Here is a 26,117-nt window from a genome sequence, read left to right on the forward strand (position 1 = left end):
TCAGTTTGTGTTACAGATTTATTAATATAATTGGAACCGTTTGCTGTAATCTATCACTTTTTTTTTTTTTGCTTTTGGATCAGAATTTGATTTGACTGTTGATATGTAGGTTGAAAAACTTCCAAGACTTAGTGGATACCTATTTAATATAACACATAAAGTAGTAGTGTGTTTTACTGTATTCTATACACAGACGATATAGTGTGTGAGACTTGCCATTTCATATGGATTGTCTCTGTCCATAGATGGAAGCTGTTGCAGCAGCAAGTTGAGCTCTTTGCCTTGTCCATCTCCCACTATCCTCTAATTCAAACAGGAAAAAGGGTACAGGACCTCCTCTAGGCTACCCTGCAGGGAGGTCCACTATAAGGAATCTGCAGCTGCCCTTTCCCCTAAGGCTGCTGAGTGCTGGCCGAATAAAGCTGGGGACGGCCTTTGGGCGAAATGTCAACTGAAAAGTCTTTGGTGCCTTCTGTGCAACCATATTCAGAAAATCATTATTCCCAGGCAGCAGGAGACAGGGTGACTGAATGAATTATTTTAGACCCACAGGAAACACCCAACCTACAGAACACCTTATCATAAATGACATTTAGTAAATAGTGAGATACAGATATAACTAGAAACATGAAGGGAACTTGATTTTTATAACAAAATCTTGAAACATAATTCTATTTTACCAAAACAACCACAATGCATGTGAACTTTTAGAGAGAACTTGCTTCTCATGTAAATCACCCTTTTATGCAACAGTGAAGAAATGAACTTTTTCATGTTCACACCTGTTCATTTTTTAACTTATCAAATGTGCTATAAATTACAAATATATTACATTTTCCTTTACTGTTAGTGGTTTTTTTCAGTTATTAATTATGTTGACCACAATGATTTACATTTTTTTTCTATGTGCATAAAATGAATTTGTTGTATTCGAAAGAAGGACAAAACTGAAACTACACTGTTTTATAGCTTATAGCTTCTATTCATAGATTTGTATGGGGGATATATTTTCCTTTTTTATATATATATATTTTTTAAAACAAAAGGAGATAAAAGGTCATACAGAGTTACAAGTAAGCTGGATATTTATGAAGATTTGATTGGTCTGATGGGCCTTTCTGTATTTAATCATTTCAGAGAGGGGCTCAGACAGATGGACTAAACACAGGAAATGTAGGGACATATATATACAGAATTTTTATATATATATAATATATATATATATATATATATTTTTTTTTTTTTTTTTTTTTCTGTTCACAAAAAAAACACAGTCATGGGATATCTGTAAGAGTTTTAAATAGATTGCTGTCATTTTGTTTGGGTTGGCAAATTTGTTGAAGATTGAACAAGTCTTAATAAACAATTGAGGGAATTACCGATAAGGATTTTGTAGAATAAATAGAAGATTTAGTAAAATAACAGATCTGGAGTGAGAAATTTTACTATAAACCTTTCTCATAACATCCATATGAATTTTTTAAAATTCATGACTGCATTTGTCTATGGTCAACAAAACGTACAGATGCCTTCTGCTTTTGAAAGCAGCAGATGGCCAATAATTTGATGCTGAACACTGTCGGAATGACATTCTATGTCTATTAGATCTTATAGTTGCAGTCTCCTTTGTACATGATGAGTCTCTCCTTTTGCATAATACATACACATTAATAATAATAATAATAATATAATTACACATTAATCACGAGGTTACAACAATAGTGTTGAAGAGATAACAAAGATAAAAACAACAAATCAAGAGAATACTGCTCTCAGGAAAAATGGATACTTAAAATTTTAGCTTTCAAATTAGTGAAATGATATAGACATACACATAACATCTGAATGAAACATTTGCTGCACTATAAAGGGATGACTGATTTTTGCATAATTCCCTGCTATTGCTTTTGTTTTAGGAGTCACAGGTGCAAAGGGTTAAATCCTTTATTATTATGGCACAATATCAGGTTTTCAGTTGTGGAAGACAAAGGTAAAAGATGTTATAGGGCCATGCATATTAACAGAGACAAAGACATTAGACGTTACACCACCCACTAAGCTAAAATGTAAGGAAAATGTTAGTTACATAATTTCGTAATGATTTCATAAAACACAGATTTGGAAAAAAAACAGAAGAATAAACGGCACACCGTGTAACCTTAATCAAAGATTGACTCAACCTGTCTGTGGACTCTTTCAGTATTTGCACATTAAACACATACAGTATTTACGGTGGTTTTTCATTGATGCACGACATAGCATTCAAGCTGTTGTGGGTTGTATTGTTTTATTTGGAATATAATTGTTCTTCCTTTTATTACACTATTCAAGCATACATAAAACATAATCAACTCTGACAACATACTTAAGAAGAATTGTTTTTGAAACTGTATTCATTGATTTCATCAATATAATATTGCTTTAAAAAATTCAAAACAGTATCACATTTTCTTTCACAAACAATACTCTGTCCACAACACGGGCAAAGCATTGAATGTTGGTACAGTTGCTGTTATTTGCATTTGTTTGCTTTTTTTGATTGCCGCTCAGTATTTCCAAGTAGACCTAAACAAATACAAATGCTCAGTAATGGTCTACAGCACACTGCACAATGCACCGTACATAGCAACACAATCCACGGTGACCGTACATGGTGACATCAGATACCCACATTGAGGCAAGGAATTAGACTCGACATTTCTGCACTCTCAGAACAACAGTCATGTACAGGTCCGGATAAGCCATTTTATGTGAGGCAACAGGTTTGCCTTTTAGTGTGTTTTTTTGTTTGTTTGTTTCTCGGCTTTATATCAGGGCCAGTGGTGGAGAAAGGGATATGCAGTGAGATCTGAATGACACTGTGTTGTTTAGCCCTAGCTACACGTTGCGAAAGGCTTACCTCTCATCACATCTATTTCTAACTCATCGCACACAAACAAACTCACATGGGCAGCTCCCCTTCAACTCACAGCTTGGTATCCGGAAACTTGAATGCTGGGGTGAGCTACACAAGGAAAACATCAATGTTAACAAAAAGACTGGTACATGCGTTGCCATATCATGCCACCAAAATTTGAGCTTTAAATACGTAGTGGCTCCTCATCAATAGCTAATTCTTTCACATTGTGCATTCATTCTAGTTCAAGTCATCCTGGTGACACAAAGAATGGAAGAACATACATGACAGTGATGAAGGAATGATGATATAATGGTAGAAAGTGAATGTGGGAATGGAGTGCAAAGAAGGGGGACAAAAAAAGCATATGGCACATGGGTGAAAGAAGACAGACGGTGCTACAGTACATACAAAGACTGCTCAGGCTGTGTGCATCAAAGGCTACAAAGAACACAAACACTGCCAACATGCATCGTCAGTGGAAGCTAACAGTCAGTACAGTTGCACAGCCATGGCACCACACACGGACTAGCTACATGTTAACAGTGTGCAGGCATGTTGTCTCTCCTGGGAGTTCAGTATCTCACTTCATTTGTAGCACAGATGAAACAAGGATGTGGACAACAATGTAACAGCAACAGTCCAAACCTCCCATGACAACACACAAAAAAATAAAGCATACAGCACACACAGTAGGTGGCGTACACAAAAGAGAACCCAGAGAAATGTGTTAAATTCCATGACAAGCATTATTTTTTAAATCACAGTGCAGGAGGTATTTTAAAAAAAAAACCAAAAACAAACAAATACCATAAGCAAAACCATCTGCACTAACACGACAGCAGTGCGACACATAGGTTCAGCTCAAACCCAAGTGGAGATTAATCTTTTAAATGCTATGTATTTGCAAGTAGCATGTACCGTACCTTGTTTGACTTGACTTAACTGATATTAAGCACTGTTTTTATTCATTACCGTATAGTTTACCACTGTATGTCGTGTTTGCCTCTGGCTTTATCCATCTCCTTAATTACCCACTTGGTCAGCCCACATCTATCAAAAAGTATCACAAATTCAATAAATGTGTTATTTGCACCATAAAAAAATAGGTGTTAAAAGGGATAGTGCCAAGTTTTAACACAGTGGGTTTCTTTTTTAAAATTGACAAGTACAAGAAGTTTTAATTTAGAGGCTGCAGACAATACCCGAGCAAAGACCTTCGTCTGGAAAACTCTCAGCCATCATCTCCTCCACCCATCATGACCAATTTAATACACCAGTCTTTTTTTAAAAAATATTTTGTATCAGAAGGAGTTTTTTGGTGGGGGAAGCGGTGGCAGTATTGCGGGAGATCTAGAAGTTGAAATTTTTATTATTACAGATTACCAAACTGTCCTCAAAGAGGGGAGAAGCCTTTTGCATGTGGTAACAAGGGTTCAGTCCATGGACATTGGTGCTAGATTCTAAACTGATCCATCAGTTTATCCAACATTTTGTACAATTAAAAACAAAACAAAAAAAATTCGGTTGTATGCTGCATGTTGCTGATTTTTTCTTTTTTCACCGTTATCCTTGAATCCCAGGCTAGCAAGCAGCCTCTTCATTGTGTCTCACAGTGTTAGATTCTTTGTTAGACAGGACAAGCTAAAGATGAAGAAAAAAAAGTAAAAATGTAGGCAAAACAAATTATGTGAATTATGAAGGCAATGCTTCAAAAAGAGAAACTGCAATAGATTTGAATCTAGAACAAACTGTTTCTTCCAATGTCAAAAATGTCAAAGGTTTAACATTATAGACTGTATAGAATATAGAATGGGCTATATAGAATGGGCCGTTTTATTTTTTGACTAATAGGTTTTTCCGGCAGAATGGCCATGCAATAACGCCAGTTTAAATGCAATGTAAAGCCCAAATAATTTCAATAAGGTGTATATTCCTACCACTCACATTATATTTGTAACCACTAGAATTTGGCTAGTAGTCCTTACATCTAAGACTGAAAAACATGAAAGCATATACGCATCATGCCTAGTTATGATACAAATTATAAAGAGTGGAGCAGCCAGCACCTCTAAATAGACTTTTAAAATCTAATATAAATACAGTGAATTAACATCACAGCAGTCAAATTGGATTGTCTGGGTTACATAACACTGGGCTTGTGCCTTTTGTTTAAAAAATATTCCTCTTCCAAAGAAGGAGGTGTTATTTCAATTCTTCAGTGATGTCACTTTCTGTTACAGCATTATGGAAATGAGGATATGTGGTTTGTTGTGGTGGTAGTAACTTTGTAACTATCTTAATTTAATCAAAGATAAGTCTTAAAGTAAATATAACTGGAGAAAAAATGATTAGAGGTTAAAAAAAGATGCAAATTCAGCCCATCTGCTAACACATGCTTCACTTTGGGAGAGCTCTCATGTGGTCACCTGTCTTTAAAGATGTACACAGATGTGAGTGGTGTTGATGTTCTCATGCTGACAATTTCTAAAATGTTTTCTTTTAAACAAATGTGGCCCCATTTAGAAAATTAAAATTAAATGCGACAACAAAATAAACTATTTTAACATGTCATGACAGAAAAAAAAATCAAATAAAAAAGATGCAACCTCCTAATGAACAGGAATTTGGAGGCAGACGTAAATCATCAGGAAGATGAAGATGAGGAGGGAGCGGCAGTTTGGTTGAGAGAACAGGGCCACTGTAAAACGACATCAGTCGGGGGGAGGAGGGGTGTCATCTGTCCCAAGGCTCCACCATTGGCTGCAGAGGCAACAGGCAAGAGAGGCGATCAGGGAGAGCCACTGGAATGTGTGTCATGGTGGGAAAAGGGGCTGGCATGGATCACTGGGCAGATCAGAGGAGGGTGCAGGAGTAGGCAGCCCTGAGGGATGCTTTACCATCACAGTGAGAAGGCACCGGGCTTGCATGTAAGTATGTGAGTGGATACAGAACTGGATGCAAGGGTGAAGGGAAGAAGTACTGGGGGGAGACAATGGGCAGGAGGGTAGAGGATGAGCTGAGGGGATCCGGCCTCAGAATATGGTGGTCTCGTACTTCGTGCTGACAGGGCGCCTGCTGGAATCTCGCTGGTTCAAGAGCCAGTTGGTGCCTTCCAGGGAGTGCATATCTGCGTCCATCTCCAGGGGGTCAATCTGCCAGGAGGAGGGAGGAAGGAGGGACGAGAGGAGGGCATGAGACGGGTGTCAGTGGAGCCCATTGAGCCACACTGACAAATCCTCAGCGCACACACGTGCAGAGGATTAGAGGAAAAAATCCAGTGATCATGGCATAATCAGACACTCGGGGCTCAATCCACCACAACATGGATGATGCCTGACACATAAACCCTGTAAATGGCAGCGCTGAAACAAAACTACAGCTCCTCAGAAACACATGTAGCACTTCACTCTGCCTGCTCGCTACACACCAAGATCTCATACAGTCATGGCTGCTGTTAACAAAATGCACATATGCTGATCAATGATGTGAAAGTTTTTGATGCGGTGTACATGTTAAACATCTATCATCTTAAAAAGATACAACGAGGCACCATCCAGCAGACACTATCTCAACCTTTTGTACAAGCCTTCACATGCCTGAGAATCCTTTTCAATACATGGACTGTGTCAATAAGTATATTAAAGAAAGAAATAAAAATGACAATGGGGGAAAATAGAGAAATAATATAATGAAATAGAAAAGTAGAAAACAACAGTAGACAACAGTAAAAGCAATCAGATGAAGAGGTGAGGGAGGTGCGAGGTTGGCGTGTAAGCAGATATGTGGTGATCACAGGTTTAAAAAAGGAAAGGAAAAAAGAAGGACCTGGACTCCAGGGCTAACAGAGTGCAACGGGAGGAAGGAGGGACGGTGGGTAGTACACGTGTGACAGTGACAGCAGCGGCAATCGAGCAGAGGGGCACCCTGGGTAGCAGGAGGACCAAGAAGACAAGAGCAAAGACATTTTATATAAAGTAGAATAGAGAGACAGAGTAGGAACAAATAAAGAATTTGTCTGCTTTGACCCACAAAAAGTAAATTACGGTATTAGAGGAAACATGTTAGTAAAAATTGCGAAAATTCTAATCCACTCCTGGTTTTATATTTCTATGCACTCACATAATAAGAATAAAGGTGTTTTCCCTATTCTTAATTTAAAAAAGCTTTAGTAATCAAGAGTGAACAAAGGCACTGTGGTTGTAGCAAAGTGGTGATTCTAATAGTGAATCTAATGTCTAGTGGTAGGGATATAGGTCCTGAATTATTTAAAGAAGGAAACAGACTTTTCTAATAGGAGGACAAAATTCTGATGAAGCTCAAACTCAATATCACCCAAAATTAAGAGCTTTATGCTGTATACACACTGCACATTTTTGGACTGTCCCAGGTAAGAAATAATAATCTTGGCAGAAATTTGGCAATGTCTTTGTTTATGGTTCCAAATGTTGCGCAGTATTAGAGATTCATGGATGACCAAAGTCAATGAAGATGGCCCGAGGCAAGAGTATGACAATATCCCAAATTCAAAATGACCATCTCACAATTTGACTGCAACTACAACCCCAAGTTCACTTACCAGCCAATTGAAAGGCAGCATTACTAATGCTGAACTAATTATGATGCATGTGCTAAAAATAAACAAAAATTTAGCATCCTGCCAAGAGAGGTAAAATGAGCCAGAGGACAGGCAAATGTGTGGCAGTCAAACACAGAAAAACCTCACTGATATATAGCAGCAGAAGATTTGTCCAGTTGATGAAACACCACCAATGCAAAGGTTCAAAGCTTCATTGTATAAAACCTCTGATTGCAGATGACATTTGTTTGCTTGAGTCATAGCCTAGGGTTCAGTGGCATTATCATTGTTGTCTATATACATTTATCTTTATTAGACCTGCCTTGAACATTGTGATTTCTGATAAAAATTAAATTGTATACCTGGCATAAAGCATGCTTACAAATTCTTATGTCCTATTGTAAAAGTGACTTTTTTCGATAAATACAAATAATTTATAAATTTCTTTGAGATGCAGATAAGAGATAACATTTGGGAACTGAACTGGCAATAACATCTGTCAATATTGTCCAGAAGAAAATAAGAACAAACAAACAAACAAAAAATGCCCGCATTTAAACCATATTGCCATTTATCTGCTTTTGCAAAGAATTCTGCATGTCTGACAAGGTGACACAAATGAATAGTCAGTTTAATGTTAAGCTTCTGTTTGCATTGCAACTCTGACAATTCCATTATTATTAATAACTGCATATGCGCAACTAAGAAAAGGTTGATTCAAATTTTTTGGAAAAGAAAGTTGTGTTACTTAATTGATCATTCTTCCTTTTTAATTTAAGACTTAAATAAATTGGCAGAAATGCAGCTCTATCCTCTCAGACAATTAGTTAAGCAGTGATGTGTCTCTCTACATACGCATGTGGCCTGGTTATGCATTCTGCCAGCTTTGCTTCTCTCTCTGGTGACAGCGATCACTGCGTGGTCATTAAACAGAGCCTGAGAGGTCAGTGCATCAGTTTTTAGTCCCAAGTGTACCTGGATATTTCCACAAAAGGTTCTATCAACATTAAGGAAGTGACTGGGTTTCAACAAGCAGGACTAAGCCTTAAAAAAGATTTTTAAAAATAACAAACAAACTCAAACAGATTTGCATGTTTTAATTGCAGCATGACACTCACTGCTGATCTCCGCATGCTGCTCCACGCCTGACAAACTGGACGGCTGGTTTTAGTCTCTACAACTTCCGAATGCAGGGATGAAGGAGGGATATACTGCCTTGCTCTGGACTGGACCGCCATCTGGTAGGCCACTTCAAATGCTTGTCCCAAGGTTAAGATGATCTCATAGGTTTGGGTCTGCATGGTAGAAATAACAACACTACTACTACTACTACTACTACTACTACTACTACTACTAATAATAATAATAATAATAATAATAGACAGTTGAGCTGAAAATAGACTGAGTCATATCATATTTTGGTTTCACCTTTGCACAGTGTAACTGTGCGTTGATGCTTCAGTCAGTACTATACCAAAAGGTTTGACCATCATTCAAACAAGCTGCTGGTTCTGTCCATAGTTTGTCCAACTAATTAGGGTCTCAGAAATCCAGATCTCATGACTATTTAGAGCTTACTTACAGATGCTCTACTTCAGTTAGATGGCATCTCTCCTAAGTGGTATTTTAGCACAACTATGATGTGATCATGAGCCTCTCTTGTAAACAGCAACACGTCAAGTATGATACTGATTTTACTCCATTCTGCAAATGTCATTTATTAGTAAAAACAAGGCCATTAATTCATGCAAAGAAAGATTTCTATTTCAAAGGAGGAAAGAACCACAGGAAAGAAGAATGATTAACCTAAGAAAACCCTCTAGAATTATTGTACTATAAAAATAAGGAAAGACAACAGCACGATAAAAGTATGGAGATTCTCCCGTCGATTAAGCTATAGCTAAAAACATGATCTGAAATCTTTCTGTCACACTGAGATGAATCTTTTGGGAGTGAGGGTTAGGGATGGTCATTTTCGGCTAACTTGCTCTGTGTTAACTGCTTTATTTCTTCATGCATCATTGCTCCTCTCTTGTTTGCTAAGTCAGTTGAGGAGGGACACTGAGATTTACAAAAGTACAAAGGCATCTTTTGTTTTGACTTATCCTTTGGCCATAATTTATTGTTAATATTTTGTCTTTTTGGGTTCATTTTTCAGCATGCTTTAGAGCAATGCAATTTATAAGCATATCACTTGATGTCCCTAATGCATTTAGGCAATAAAGTAAGTGTAATTAAGTAATACGCAGTAACAGAATCAAGGTCACAATTACTGTTTTAAAAATATCCTTACCGACATTAAGTGCCAGTTGTGACAGATTTTAAGACAAGATGATTGGAATTAACTTTTGTATTATTATAAGTATTGAGAGGCTAATAGACACTTACCACTTCCACAGTGCTGAAGACATGACAAAAATGGTGGCCGCTCTTCAAATCCTTGGTAATATAAGCGAATGTGCAGAGGTCATCTGGGTCCTGAGCAGCACATGAAATGTTCCTAATCTCATGTTCAGCCACTATAGTCTAGTGGATAGAAGGAGGAAATTAGTCCTGGCCAATGTAGACCGAGAAGGACACGTGCATTTGGTCAATGGGATACATGCTTGTGCAGTCATGTTACCTTAGTGGCTGCATTAATGAACTTGACCCCTTTGTAAGTAATGGACAATATCACAACTGGACCCTTCCTTGAATCTTTGGATTTCTGCAGTGTGTTTACAAAAGTAAGAGAAAATGAAAAGCAGCATAAAAGAGCTAAAAATGCAGATTTGCCCTATTGTCACAGATAGGAAAGAGTAAGAGAAAAGAAAGAGGGTTCTTATCAACTTACTCGAATTTTAGCACAGGCATCTTGTGTGGACTCAATCCCTCGCAGATCCCTGATTATCATTGATCCTAGGTACTAAGAGAAAGAGCAAAGCAGGGCAGGATTCATTTACAGTTTCAAAGTGAATGCTGACACAATGCAGTAACATATTGCAAAAAAAGGGGGACTGCTTTTCTATGTTTAATCATAAACAGTGCATCTTTCTTGTTGAAGTCAGTAAAACATAACTCACAGTTGCTTCGTACCCACAGGAGTCCAAAATTAATTTCTCGGGTAGGTGATGCCAGGCCGACACTGTGGTGTAAGTAGTGGATTGGCTTGGCAGCCGGAGGTTTGGACGAGCGTCTTTGTGTCTGTCACTGTGTCTTTCCTTATTAAAGGAAGAAAGCGAAAGAAAAGAAGCTTTAAACAAAAATAAGCAATCAAATAAAGTGTTATCACACGCCTAAACATACTTGATAAACACCTCTATACACTAAGCACTAAAGTCTACAAAGACACTAAGCTGTGTTGTAATTAATATTTGTTAAATTAAATTAAATATTGTAGTTCTTATTTTGAAGATTTTAATGATCTGTAAATGCATTAATATTGCATTGACAGATGTATTAATATTATTTTGTATCATACTTAAACTTCAAAAAACTCTGTCTTGAATTGTTTTTCTCTTCATCTTTGAGAGGTTATTATATTATATTATTGGACATAAGTTGACAAAGTGATATGTATAAAAGGTTGAGACAGGATTGTGAAGGCTGCACTGAAGGTTCCCAGGCGATAGTGTCCTCCATTATTATTCTTGTCATTCTCAATAGCTCACTATCATTTAAATCTCACATCAAAAACATCACTCGGCCTTCATGTTTCCATCTCTGCAACATTAGCTGTGTCTGCCTTTACCTCACTGAGCACACCACTTCTATCCTCATCCACAGCCTTGACACTTCTCATATTGACTACTGTAACTCCTTTCTTTTTGGTCTCCCTCAAAAATCCCTCCATAAGTTTCAACTCCCCCATCTTCCAAAATTCTGCTCTATACATTTAAGGCCATTGACAACCTTGTCCCACTGACAGATGATCTCCATATCACCACACCAGTATGCTACTCAATGGACCTAAGATCGAGCTTCTTCCCGAAGTACCATATGTGGGCAAAACCAGGCAGCTGCTCGATACCCTTCCTTTGGCAAGGCATGGACTCAAGGTTCACATTCCAACAAGGCGATGACACAAAACAACTGTGAATATGCTTGTGTGTCCCACCCAGAGATGTGATTTGCACCCAATTAAACACCTATTGAGAGACCTGAAATTGTCAGTACAACAATGTTACTGTCCAACTTGATAGGAGTTAAAAGGATCTGCAGAGAGGAATAGCAGAAATTCAGCAAGTCCAGGCAAGCACATTTCTGGCAACATACCCAGGAAGGCTGAAGGGCATATTTACTGCCAAAAGGATGCTTCAAATACAGAACTGTGTCAAGGGTCTGAATATTTTTCTCAATGTAACATTTTAGTTTGACTGATAAATGACGTAAACAACATTAATCATCTTGGTAAAATTTTGCTTGCAACATTTCTTTCACCTAACACTTTATAAGTTGTGTTTATACTGTATATGTAGATATGTTGGTCGCTATTGACTCAACCGTCTATTATAACCCAGAGGATCATTTCTAATATTTTCTTACCTAGTGGTTAAACTTTAGTAGGCAAACACCATCACATCAGACATGAACACGATCTTCTGGGGTTCTTTTTTAAAAGGCACATGATGGCCATGTTGGCTGCAACCATCAGATATGTCCTTGAGGAATGTTTGCTATATCAGCAAGTAACCGTAGCTTTAGGCTTAGCACACAGGCAGCATAATGTCTCTCAAGACATCCACTTCCTGGTATGTGTAAAGAAGTTTTTCAATAACAAAATATAACTAAGCTGGTTTAGTTTTATGAGATACAAATACAATGTAGGATTTGGTCATTACAATTACAATTCAATTAAAAGCTAACATTTGAAACTGAAACTTTAGGTTTTAATGTTGAAATAGAGCCAATTGTTACAGTGTTTTTAATCTTAGATTTAAAATTTCATTTTGCCTAGTTCTTCATCTTATATTTTCAGTTTCAGATTGTTGTTTTTTTCAGTTTCATATTCTTTATTACTTTCTCTCAGCTCATAGTTTTTGGTTCAGTCTTATAGCCCTGATCTGGTATGGGGAGGAGTGGTAACAAATGAAGGATATAGAATGATGAGGGGCAGCATGCCAATGAATGCTGAGACTGTCCCTTATTTTTTTTATTTTTTAACATTTATTTTTTAATTTCCTTTAGTGGACTTTTTAAAATTATTTTTAAGGAAAAATTACCTTCAGGCCATGACCATGTGCTGCGTTGACTTCGCAGTGTGGCATGAGAATGCTGGGAAGACCAATACCGACAGATAATGTGCTTTGATTTTAACATGCCGTATGGTCTACATTCCCTGAAGGCAATATGATTAAAAGACCTCTCATCCTTCATTGCCATGCTGTCACTCATTATTCTACACCCATCATTTTTAACCACCTTACCCACGCCAGATCAGTGCCATAAGTCTGAACATGGAAATGTACAACTTGTAACTAGAAAAAAATTTGAAGCTAATGTTTTTTTGTTTTTTTAAAATTTGAAACTGAAAATATAACATATGGAACTGTAAAAATAATTTTAAAAAAAATTTCAATCTGAAAATCAAAAAACCTGGTTGTTTTTCAGCATCAAAACCTAAAGTTTCTGTTTCAAATGTTATTTTTTGATTACATTTTATTGTTTCCAAATGATCAAAATGTATGGCCTCGATTTGACATAGGTGTCAGCCTACTACTGTGACATGAAAAAATAAACTATATTCTCTGGCATTCTACATTGTCCTAGATAGTACCTTAAGAGATGTTTAAGAGATAAATGAAAGTATAAGAAGTTGTAACTCACTACAGAGTGTGGCCTCTCACTAAACGAGCGTAGGGAAATACTACAGTCTTGCTCAAGTGCCCGCCGCCGCCGATCTGAGTCAGCCAGTGGGAGCAGCATGTCCATGGAGCGACTGGTATAGGGGTCAAGTTTACTGAGGGGAGATGTTGTCTGGGACAAAAGGTCATGGAACTGCCATTCACAGATTATTACCACAGACACATGACAGAAGAGACATACAAAAAGAGCAGATTAAGGTTTGACATCAACATCAACTTGAGCTTTACATACTGTAGAAACATTATCCATTTTAGGGACTCTCAAATGTTTTGAGCCCAATTTTAATCTGCCTGGGAAATCAGTATTTTATGGCTGGGAATTTAATCACATTAAGCACTCTCATTCTAAAATTAGATTGCCGTTAAATGCAAAGTGGAGCTTTGCCCTCAAATTGCTAAAATAATGTTTGAATGAAAAGAAACTGCTGAAAAAATCCACTGTGCAAGAAATGATTTTTAATTGTATATTTCGTCACTCTTTTCCTTTTGCTGACACAAACTGTGTGAGATTTTTTTTATTGGGTTTTGGTAAAATTTTCTTAATTAAAAAAAAAGACTAAATACCCAATATGTGTTTGTGCACACATGGCTCATGGAGGCTCACAGTGGTTTAGGAAAGCCATGATCTGCTTTAAACCACAGAATGTATGTGATATTCATTTGTTTTAATTATGATTTAAATTCTATAAATAGTGCACCGTGAAGGAATGCATCATTTTATCAAGAATTCAACAAAATACAGACCAACACTGGCAATATATGTAGATCCTTGATTGTCCAAAATTGCTTCGAGTCAATATAATAGACAACATGCAAAAATATAATTGTGATATTGCTTGTTAGCTGCCACGCTTACCAGAATTGGAGAGAGACGACGGGACTTGCTTGGAGCCTCTTCATAGGGTCTTTCTGCAAGAGATGCAATTATCCTTTTCCTATGACCCAGGGCATTGATCTTAATCACCTATACAGAACAGCATCAGGTTATATTATATCACATCAATATTTAGAGACCTAAGCATTTACCTACACTAAGCCAAGAGAGACATTTATAAAATACACTGACACACTGTTAGTGGCATGCAACATCTGTCCCTGGTAGACATCCACAGACAGACAGAAATAATTCTCCTCAATAATTCAGCCCCAATCTGTTTTGCCTTAAGCTTAAAATGCAGCACTGCCTTCTTCTCAGGACACTCTATAATTCAAAACACATTTTGGGGCATTGTGCCTCTTATGAAAGAGTCTGGCGGGATTATGGGACAATAATCAACATGTAAATAGACAGATTTTTTAAAATTAATCATGTTTAAATATGTACAATGTTAAGATTGAAAATCTGTGTCAGACCGTCATAGTCATTTGAAACATTGTACATGAACCATTGGTATCAGTTTGTGTGGCAACGTCCCTCAGCGGAGGTGGCATGGACTCATTTTATGTAAAACTCATTATCCTAAGACGGTACATTTGCATAATTGGCTATTAGCATTCATGATCATCTAGTGAAGGTGGATGTCACATGATTAATGTTACATTGGAAATTATGATGCTTATTCCATAACAGGAATTCAAGCTCATACAAGCCTTTGTCTGAAGGCTTCAATTATTTATCTATTGAGACGTGACAACAGAAGAGACAATCGTTTTGTCATTTGCAATTCTGGAGCTGTTTTTCCATTATGTGTGCAGAATTCTTGTGAGACATGTATGCAATAAGTGCGTAAAATGCATGTAAGAGCCTTCAGATTACACAGGAAGCTAAATCTGCTGTGCAATCATGTTGTTCTTTCTTTATTATTTAATGCACAATGCTTAAGATTCAGGAAATGGAATGAAAGCAAGTTGTGCCAACAAGCTCAGATGCAGGATTAGAACTCTCTCATATCTATCGCAGGTGCACTTTGTGAACCTGCTCTCATTTGTGAACTGAACATGGCACCAAAGGCAAATCTGATTGTTATTGTGTTCCCTGGAAAGTGCCAATTAAGTTTCACTGTGCTTCACTGAGACAGATCCCATTTGTGTATGTGTATGTAGTACCGGTAAGTCATTGGGGGTCAATGAAGTCTGTATCTGACCTGTATCTGTCGGCCAGTGACATGTACATGGCTTGGCGGAGGCCATTTTGGAGACTCTGTCACTTCTCACTCCTGTTCTACCTTGTACAAAACTGGTAGGTTGTTGATATCATATGCCCCAAAGGATATCCTTTGTGCTCTCTACACTATGCTGAGAGACACGCAAACCTTCTGACCAATCATGTCATATTTGTTGCAAGCTCTTCATCAGAGCTGTGTTCATCGACACTTGTGGGTCTCTGTCAGACCCAACTGAGATTGCACTGGCAAAAGAGCAGCTCTTACATTGACTAGCTCCAACTCCCACAGATTCTTGACACACTCCAGTGTGCGATAGCCATTTGACAGGAAGTTGGGCAGATATTCGTGCAAGCCGAGGCTATCCAGCCAAGAGGCAAGAGACGTGCTGCCATCACAGCCCAATGCTTTTACCTACAGTGAAGGAGGAGACACATATGAGTCGTATGATAGCAGAACAGAGATAGTTCACTCAAAAATTAAAATAGCAACTGACCACTTTTCTCACACTATTTAAGAGGTAAATCCAATGGTAAAAAGTAAAAGGAAATTGTTTAATCTATTCATTTATTCATGTTAAAAAGAGAAAATATAAAACCTCTCTGTAAACGCTGACATTTAAATTTGACGTGAAGACAAATTTTCAGCTCAAATATCCATCGTTTTTCTGGCCTAAAGCTATGTTCATGTTTATACAACATTAGTTCTTTCTTGTACAAAAACATCTGCTATTTGGCTACAAATTTTTTTACCACTGAATTTTCAAAAGCCTTTTATGGACTTCACCTTTTTTTCCATCAGCTTCACATAAATCTCAGATAAATTATACCTCTTTAATTGCTCTTGACTTAATCAAAACATTTTAAAATGTATCTAATTATCAAAATAAGACTTTTTCTTTTTCAAAATAAATCAATGTCCATGTTAAAATTGCTATATGCAGTTTTAAGGACTGCATATAGCAATTTTAAGCTCCCACTTAAGATACTTAAGAATGCATGCACCATCAAGCATCATCAACATGATGGCAAAATGCACCAAAAAGGACTTTTTGGCCTAACTCCTTGGTAGTTGGCATACACATGTGCAGAGCTGACCATCAGAAGAACCCTCTGCAACCTGCAGGACATCCACACCAAATATTCTAGGTAAAAGGCAAGGAAGATTCTTAAACATCCTTGCTACCTCAGCTACTCTCTCCTTACCCTACTTCCCTCAGGCCAATGCTACCTCTGCCTGAGGACTAAGACTGAAAGCTTGAAGAAGAGTTTTTAACCCACAAGCCACCTGACAGCTCATCTCTAAGCCCTAATTTATTTATTTATTACTACCTTGTGTGCTGTGATGTGTGTTTTTTGCTATTGGCTGCAAGTACAAAAAATACATTTCACTGTACTCTGTACTGAGTATAACTGTGCATATGACAAATGCAGCTTATCTTATCTTTTTTTATCTTTAGAAATGCACCCCTTTTATAATACAAACAATGTACAATGAGCTCCCCAAAACTGGTGTCATTGGAGCATTTGGACTGCCCTCTGGTGGTGGGCTTCAGTCTATGATATGAAATGAACCCCTACTGTCATTTTTTTCTAAACAGTGCTCTGCCTAGGGGCGGCATGGTGGTGTGGTGGTTAGCACTGTTGCCTCACAGCAAGAAGGCCCCGGGTTCAATCCCTGGTTGGGCTGGGGACTTTCTGTGTGGAGTTTGCATGTTCTCCCTGTGCCTGCGCGGGTACTTCGGCTTCCTCCCACAATCCAAAGGGGATTGGGGATTAGGCTAATTGGAAACTCTAAAATTGCCCGTGAGTGTGAGAGAGAATGGTTGTTTGTCTATATGTGTTAGCCCTGCGATTGATTGGCGTCCAGTCCAGGGTGTACCCTGCCTCCGCCCATTGTGCTAGGATAGGCTCCAGTCCCCCCGTGACCCTCAGTGGAGGAACAAAGCGGTAGAAAGTGAGTGAGTGTTCTGTCTATTCTTGTTTCACCATCTTGCCACTAATGTGTAGATAACATCAGCTTACTTATTATTGCATCCACTGTGTATAAAATTACAAAATATTTGCTTGTCCATGCAGATTTAAATTCATCCAGGACATGGTTAGGCAAAGGTAATCACACCAAGCACCTAGACTTAGATAAGTTAACCGACTAGACTAGAGATCAGCTTTGGATAAAATACCAGCTTCTATTCCTCTATTTCATACATTTTTTACCCACTTCACTTTTTTTCCCAATGCGCAGAAAGTTTGACCTTTAAGCTCTCAGACACTGTCAGTCAGGGTCTTGCTGAATTCAAGTTATGATGTTAACTACCTTGGGCAAACTGCGTGCAGCATGCAAAATTTTCTTTCTGTGTCCTGGGTCAGTGATCCCAACATCTCTGAGATCCTGGTCCTCCATCACGTTACTTCCCTGCGTGTGAAGAAATGTTAACAGACACAAGCAAATAAACCACATTGATACGCACAATCATTCTTACACTAATGCATGTCAAATCGCTATGTTATGGTATGTTCAAGCTACTTCTTGTAGTATTTTCAGTGTACCAGGAGTTTCACAAGCTGTCAGTACAATTATTTTTTTCTCCAGGTGATTCTATATGTGACGCATAACAGTACTTATACTACACCAACATTGGTTCTCTACGTGATACTTGTGTATCTGTTGTCAGATCACATGCTAACTCGCAAGTCACAGCAGTGTTGGACAAATGGGGAAAAACAAGATGTATAAAAACAAAAAAAAGGTGGATTGGATCAGTGGCAACTGGTAGTCTTTCAAAAAAGGGAATCTGGACGTCGTAGTCAACAGTATGAATGATTGAACAAACTAACAGAATGGTATTTAACTCGAACAAGGAAATGTTGGAATTATGTTAAATCGAGACGTGAAATGCAACAGTGTAATGGAAATGGCCCCTCCTGGGCTACCACCTTATAGTGGCGGAGGGGTTTGCGTGTCCCAATGATCCTAGAAACTAAGGATGGGCGGATCGATCCCGTGGTATCGATATATCGATACTCACAAGCTACTCATTTGGTATCGATTTTCTTTTATAAATATCGATACTAACTAAAAATATTTTTTTGGGGTGTATGCATCACTTTGCGCCGTTTTAGATTAGTTACTTAATTAATTAATATGTGCCGGGATACCCCTATACCTGGCGGCGTATTGAGCTGGCCCATGTCACGTGACAGGAGATAGCGAATGAGCATCAACGTGCAACATAGCCCGCTGAGCCGACACAGTCAGCAAAAGGCAGAGCCGGAGGAAATAATCAGCCAGAGACGCAATCGTCTTAAAGCAGAAAATGTGAATATGATACTTTTTCTGAACAGCAATCTGAGACTTCAGGAAAGTGTGATGACATACCTCAAGTGCACTAAAGGTGTGATGGTGTCAGACATTGTTCTAGTTAATTTTCTCATGGAACATTGAGAATCTACACAGACATCTCATAGAACAACTGTCTTATGCAGGTTTAAAGGATAAGGAAATCCTAGTAATCAATAGACCATAATAAATTGTATATAAATGCTCTGTATTTGTCTTGTGATTTGTCTTAAATGTAATAATATTTTGACTGACAAAAATTGCCAGTAAGAAATGAATGGTATCGGTATCGATATCGATGAAAATACAAGAAAAAGTATCGGTAGCGTATCGAATCCCAAAAGTGTGGTATCGCCCATCCTTACTAGGAACTCCGTTGTCTGGAGCTTTATGCCCCTGGTAGGGCCACCTATGGCAAACAGGTCCTAGGTGAGGGATCAGACAAAGTGTAGCCCAGGACCCCCTAATGATGAATAACAATATTGGTCTCAAGTTTCCCTTGGCCCCCTCCTGTAGCCAGGCCTGGGGGTGGGGCACGTTGGCGAGCGCCTGGTGGCCGGACCTCTGCCCATGGCAAAAAATCGATTCAGTCAACTTGGGAAGTAGCTAATTCCGAGTGAACTTGGATCGGAATACAGATGGACTGCTTCGCATGTCTCCACAGTAGTACCACCAAACCAGAAATGACAGGTCAAGAGCATTGTGCTAGTGATAGCACCAGCCCATAGTTAACTCATAGCCAACTAGAGTAATCTAATTTAAGAACAAAGACCAAACAAAATACCAGACAGTATTTCTTTCAACATGTCCCAGAAAAATTACTGCAAGCCAAAAGCCTAGATGTAAACAAGACATGTAGCAACAGTATCTCGCTTGCTGTCCACACAGAGCAAGATGTGATCACACTTCTGGAACCAACCTGTTAGGTTCAAACTGTTCATATAGCAATGCTCTAACTACTTATTATCACTCCTGACCAGAGCCCTGTGACCTACATTAGCTGATGTTCTATCACCTCAAGATAGCAGGAGACAACCTGACCATCCTGTGACAGTCCATCCCCCATTTTCTTATATGTTCCCTTTGTATATGTCATGCTTTGTTTTATCCTGTGACGCTTACACTTACGCTTATTGTAATCTTACATGTTCGTGTGCTAGTATAAAATAAACCTCACCAGGGCCCACACTTGTAGCTCTCACTGCAGACGTGTGGTTGCCCTTGCAGCAAGTAAACTGAAGCTTCTGTCTCATTCCTCTGATGGCAACAGCACAGGAAGAAAACTGATCACTTTCTTCCTCCCTAACACAACCACATACTACTAATGCCAAAAGATGAATATATCATGTGCCAGCAATTTTGTATATGTATATTTTCTACTTAAAATACTACCCTTAATGATCCTGCATTTATTCTACCATTTAGAAAAAAATAGATGTAAAAACAGAGAACAATTAAAACATTATTCTGTTAGCTGTTCCAGATTTTGACAAGCAGTCCAACAGTGTATAATACAGATTTGTATACACATAAACATGCACACACACTTTATCAGCTGACACAAGCAGTAAGAGCAGAGTGGGATGACAATGAATTCAGTGAATTGTTGAGAGTAATCAATGTGATCCAATGGCAATTTATGACCAAAATCTTGATGATATGCTCACTGTTGCGTTTGGAAGAGGAAAACTAAACACAAGAAAGCAGGAAGATGTTTAAGGTTCCTATGTATCTAACCTATTTGTATTATTTAAGAAACATAAAACATTAAATTATGAAATTGTGACTGACAAGTAGTTTCTCAGCAATCGGCAGAAAGGTTAAACAGGACCATTGTAAATGTAGAGCTAAATACCCCCCCCCCCCCCATCCTTTGAATTTTCGGGATTGGTTGGATTTGCTTCAAGGCCAAACACAACATTGATCACAGGCCTCGTGTTTGGGTACAAGTTAGATATTGCATGGAGTAAGGGTCAAATATAAACCATGTCTACGTTAAAGGTGACCCAAAACAAACTTTTCCATTTTTAATAATTTAGCTGGAAGCTTCATGCTTGTTATTTGATGCTGCATTTGAAACACGTGTTCAGAATGTATGATTCAGTTGTAGCATAGTTTATAAAATATTTAAAGATTGATTTATTCTTATATACTGAACAGATGCAGCCACAAAAGAGCCCCTTCATCACACTAAACACACTTAATGTAACAATTAGTTCTTTGCCCTTTTGCTCTAAACCACAAGGGATCTGTGACCTCCTAATTATTATAAAGATGTATGTACCAATGATCAGGTTTAAAAATAATGTCAGTCTGCCATTACAGTACATTAAATACTTCAGGAAGGCCACTGCAAAATATGATGAAATATTAATGTGGCAAAGATGCTTGATGGAAAACTTCTAAGATATAAGGTTTTGCATGGCTGCTGCATTAGCTATGACATTAAAAAAAAAACAACCCCGGTTTTAAAAGAGTGAGGGAGAAAAAGAGAGACTGATGAATCCAAAATTCAAATGTTGATTCTGTGAGATTTTTCACATTCCACAGCATAAAATATTAAACTTTTTTTTGTATCCTTTGCATCCTTTAAATATGTCTCTGTGACTAAATCTTGACTTTTAACATTGTGACAGTAAACACGACATTGGTTTGTTTGTGTCAAAAGAACTTATTCCAAGATTTGGAAATTATTGAAAAAGTGATGATAATTTTCCAATCTCCGTACGAAGCTGCAATGCAATACTGATAGACATTTAATAGAGCACTGTGGTAATCATAATTTGAACTAAAGCCTATAGGACCTGTAAAAACCTTCTTATTGTCATTTCCAATTGTATAAAATCAATGGGTGTTAAGTTCCACCTTATTCCAATGATGTCTTCTATAGCTATTCAATAACTATCAATGTCATTTCATTAAATAATACATTCCCAAAGAAGACTGCCCTATGTATATCACTTACATTTAAGGTTAGGGTATCAAAAATTCCTAATCAAACATTAAAATTATTTTGACTCATCGTTTAGTTCCTTTTTCTAGAACGAGCTTTTGCAGTAATTATCGTGAGAAAGTCAAACAAAATGTAATGTTATTGACATCTAAATGTAATATTATAAGGATCAGTTGGGGTCTTAGAGTAGCTTCAGTGTCGTTTCTTTGTTCAGTTGTACTACAAAAATGAAGAAAATATCTGCTGGTACAGTCTGAGCTCTAATAAACTCCAATAATCTCATCTTCTGACCCAACATCTTGGTCTTGAGCTTGCTCTAATCCACATCAAACACCCCTGCTGTATTCCTTCAGTGATGATTACATTAATATACATATTGTTCCCGCAGGCTTGCTGACAGATTGTACCTTAAGCCTGTATATGCAGAGCACCACAAGTAGGAGTGATCACATGTTTGTATTATTTTGTGGTTCAATGCCTTTCCAGCAGGAAAGCAATATCGATGAGACACAGTCCTCTCCTGGAACCCTTTAATCTTTTGCCTCTGAGCAAGTGTCCAAGTTTACCCTTTATCTTCTAAGTTGATCATGTGGCTCAGGAAAGAATGGTGCTTTTTAAAACTACAGTGAATAAAGCATGAAGGTTCATGAACATAGTAACACTTGGTTTATCACCTGCAGAATAGCAAATTTACCAACACTGATTATGTTTTTCAAATATCATAGAGGGCACTTTATTCAGCTTTCTGGTCATTTTAACTGCATGCAAAGGCATCATTGCTAACCTACTGTATTCAAATGCAGCATGCTATTGCAGTCAAACTTGCCATTGTGAAGCTAGAGCACAGCTGTCTCCTACAAGCATGGGAAGACCATTGTAAGGGCAAACATGCAGAGTGTAAGTGTTAAGGTTGAAGACTGATATGAACTATATTATCTACATAGCAATCATGTCTATTCTTTTAAAAGCATTCAATATATGGTGAGGACATGTCTTTGGCATACAATAGTTAATGAAATATCACGATTGAGAAAGCTGAGCAAAAAGTTAATGGGTCTTGGTTGCCATTTGTCTTTTCACTAGTGATGGCCCATTCTCAAAAGGGATTCAGCATGGGGGTATAAATCTTTGCATCATCATGCGTGGTGCTGAAGCATAGATCTTGAAGTGGGGATGGGGGTGATTGGCACAGAAAAAAGAATGGAGCTACTGTGAGAAGAAGGAGCACCATGAAAAAGACAAATGCAGCATGAGTTGACGTAAGTGATGCAAATTACGAGCGACTCTTGTGAAGACATGCTCCAGGTGACTCACCATGAATCGTAGGTCATCAAAGCCATTGAGCAGGAACTTGCTCTCATACTGCAGCAGCCCAACATGCTCCAGCCACTCTCCCACAGGCTGGTCCAGGGCTTTACCACAGGCCCCATCTGCTGAGAGAGGGAAGCGCTTCAGCAGGGAGAAGCCGTTCAGTCGGTAGCAGCGGCACTCAGAGGACGACACATGGCATTGCCACATCATCCTTGGCCAACAGAAGCAGAGCCGAGTGCAGCAGCACCAGGCAGGGTGGGGGGGGGACAGGGTCCAGGCCTGGGGTGAGGGGCTCTCAAAGTAAAGACGGGGCCCGGTTAATAAGAAGGAAAGAGGAAGTGCTGTGGGCCCTGTTCAAGCCCTGAAGGGGACTAACAAGGCTAATGTACACCCACTGGTGTTAGTGTGACTGACTGAGAATGTCAGGCGAGGGTGGAGGTAGTGCAGGGAAAGAAGCCCATCTGAAGATCTTTAGTTATGTTGGACTTAGCATCTCCAACAAACCATGTTCACTAAACATTCCTTTAGTGAACAGATGAGCAGGTGTAAAAACAATGTTCTACTCCTGAACACAACAATTGAAGAGACTAAATTAGGCTGGGGAAAACTATAACAAATACCATTAAATCATGCATCTTCTTAGACACATTATACAGTATTTATTCTAAAACGCTGACACTTCTTTGAAAAATCAGCAAGACCTCCATTAGAAATACTTCAGTTCCCCCAAAATAAATTCATCAGGGTTTAACCACATACTTGTAAAGCTCTGGCTGAGTCCCATGGCTTCATTGGTCAACCTCTTTGAGATATAGAACAAGGCTCATACAATGAAGGTAGCAGCATTCTAAAGTACTGTTGAGGTACTCATGATATTTTTGATCAAGGAATACACATTTGCCACACAGAGTACGATCAGGTAGACATATTTAAAAATCCTACATAAAAGGGAAATTTTGGCTTAGAATGTCCACAGTGTGTTGATTCCAAATTCCTCAATTCATTATCAAATCCAAGTACAGATTCCTTTTTCTTAGTCATGCCCACATTCCTACTACTGCCTAGTATTCACACTTTTCAGCAGGATCAGCCAGAGACAATGCTTCAGCAGGATCAGCCAGAGGACATGCTTCTTTTCTCTGAGTGGTAAATCCAGGTTCACATCCCCACAAATGATAGGTGAGCGTTGAAGATCACTGCAGGGCCACAATGCAGAGTGGCAATAGCTCCTTCCTGCAGACAGGCACAAGTATTCCCAAACTCAGCCCATTTGGTTCTTCTCCTTGTTAGTTATGGCTAGCAATTTCCTGATGTCAGGGCAGAGGTTTGCTGCATCCTTTGCCTCTGTGAGCCACGTAGGCAGCGGAGATGCAGACACAGCAGCTGCTCCTGGCTTTTACAACATGCACGCCACCCCTCTCTGCTCGCAGGGCATAATGTCCTGACGCCAGCTACCTCGGCGCAGGAGATCACAGGTCTGTCTCTGCCACTGCCACCACTTTCACATCCTTCCAGTATCCATGACAGACAACAGACTCAGTGATCATCCCGCATCCCCTCTTGTCTCATCCAAGCAAATTCCTCAAGCTCTTCTTTTAAAGCCCCCTCTTCTCGCTTTCTGCTTGCTGTCTCCAGCTCTCGATCTCACAGCCCATTTCCCACACTGTGTGATCGCACTGCAGGGCTGTCGTACACAGCCTGATGAAGTGGGGTGCTGCTCCACGTAACAACCCCCCCTTCTCTGTCACTATATCAGGTCCCCTCCCTCTTTCTTGCACTGTCTCTCCCTGCCTCTCGCTCCTAAACGCAGATCTGTCTTTTTACTACCCAGCCTTTCTATATTGTCTTCTTCTCTCCTCTCTTCTCACACATATGCACCAATACTCGCTCTGTCTGCCCCTCTCTCTCTCTCTCTTTTTCTCTCTCTCCTTTACTCCACCTCACCCCTCTCTTATTCCCCACTGCACTTATTAGAATTGCACTGGCGTGATAATCTTGCCACTATGAAAAGCTACATGGCTAAAGAATGAAGACTGAGACATCCCCAAAAACCTCAGAGAATTCTAAAAAGGATGACTAGAATGTAAAAAGATCGCAGAAAAAAACGTTGATCTTTTTTTGTGCAAAAGCTATGTCTATTTTAGAAGCTAAAATTGGATCCTCACACAACTATTCTCAAATCCCTGCCTATGAGGAAATAGCTTAATTTGATTTACATCTTACTTTGATCGGACATTTCTGAGGAAGCAGACACCCCTGTAGTTGAAAAAAGAGCAGACTCTCTCTTAAGGCACACAGGATGACAGAGGCAAATTACATTATTTCCAGATGCTCGTTACTTGTTGTTCAGTAATATTACACAAAAGATATTACTTACATGGGGAAAAGCCCAGATGTGAGATGAAAATTTTAATCTGTGAGATATTTAGCAAAATGACTCATATGCAGGGCTAAATCAAATCAAATCAAATCAAATCAATCTTTATTTATATAGCGTCTTATACAATCAAAATTGTTTCAAGGCGCTTTCCAGAATCCCAGGGCCTAACCCCAGACAAGCAACAGTGGCAAGGAAAAACTCCCCTTTAACAGGAAGAAACCTTGAGCAGGACCAGGCTCATGTAAGGGGACCCTCCTGCTGATGGCCGCCTGGGTAAAGAGAGAGGAGAGGGAGAGGGAGAGGGAGAGGGAGAGGGAGAATAGAGGAGAGGAGAGGAGAGGAGAGGAGAGGAGAGGAGAGGAGAGGAGGAGAGGAGAGGAGGAGAGGAGAGGAGAGGCACAGAACAGAGAAACACACACAAAAATACACTATACAACGGGTCAGCGGGGCTGGAGGTCATCATGCAGCTCCGATACCTGTAAATGGGGGGGGGGGCAGAAAAACTACACAGGAATCAGCATAACTAGTCTGCTTGATGAGGAAGAGGAAAGGAGAGGAAAGGAGAGGAGAGGAGAGGAAACCATGACCCAGTGGGGTGACAGAGGCCTGTCAGGTGATCATGTTCCGGACCCCGGCAGCCTTGGCCTATAACAGCATAGCTAAGATGTGACCTAATGATTAAACGAACCCCTAAGTATGATAATTTGTCTATCT

General features: G+C 39.0%; 1 protein-coding gene and 2 long non-coding RNA genes across 11 annotated transcripts; 2 read left to right on the forward strand and 1 right to left on the reverse strand.

The window, feature by feature from the left end:
- On the reverse strand, positions 1–24,914 carry anks1ab (ankyrin repeat and sterile alpha motif domain containing 1Ab). 9 transcript variants are annotated; one of them, XM_057031493.1, is made up of 14 exons: positions 23,783–24,909; positions 23,027–23,142; positions 17,737–17,835; positions 15,688–15,834; positions 14,175–14,282; positions 13,281–13,451; positions 10,538–10,675; positions 10,309–10,380; positions 10,099–10,182; positions 9,864–10,001; positions 8,594–8,770; positions 6,725–6,823; positions 5,954–6,051; positions 1–3,004 (listed from the first exon to the last, which is right to left on the reverse strand). In XM_057031493.1, exons 1-14 carry the CDS (start codon positions 23,805–23,807, stop codon positions 2,923–2,925), a joined length of 1,554 nt encoding a protein of 517 aa, XP_056887473.1. In that variant the 5' UTR covers positions 23,808–24,909; the 3' UTR covers positions 1–2,922. The 9 variants fall into 9 exon arrangements, with proteins under 9 accessions (XP_056887473.1, XP_056887472.1, XP_056887478.1 ...); XM_057031492.1 differs by having other exon boundaries at positions 23,027–23,145; XM_057031498.1 differs by having other exon boundaries at positions 23,027–23,145; positions 24,098–24,907.
- LOC130524936 (uncharacterized) lies at positions 5,687–12,556 on the forward strand. Its single transcript, XR_008950285.1, has 3 exons — positions 5,687–5,826; positions 8,582–8,716; positions 11,383–12,556. It is a non-coding gene; the product is annotated as an uncharacterized LOC130524936 (long non-coding RNA).
- Positions 15,766–18,966, forward strand: LOC130524938 (uncharacterized). The gene is made up of 2 exons (XR_008950287.1): positions 15,766–18,738; positions 18,805–18,966. It is a non-coding gene; the product is annotated as an uncharacterized LOC130524938 (long non-coding RNA).
- Positions 24,915–26,117: the final 1,203 nt, after the last annotated feature.

The sequence above is a fragment of the Takifugu flavidus genome, chromosome 4 (genome assembly GCF_003711565.1).
Source record: "Takifugu flavidus isolate HTHZ2018 chromosome 4, ASM371156v2, whole genome shotgun sequence".
In the NCBI taxonomy this organism is placed as follows: Eukaryota; Metazoa; Chordata; class Actinopteri; order Tetraodontiformes; family Tetraodontidae; genus Takifugu; species Takifugu flavidus.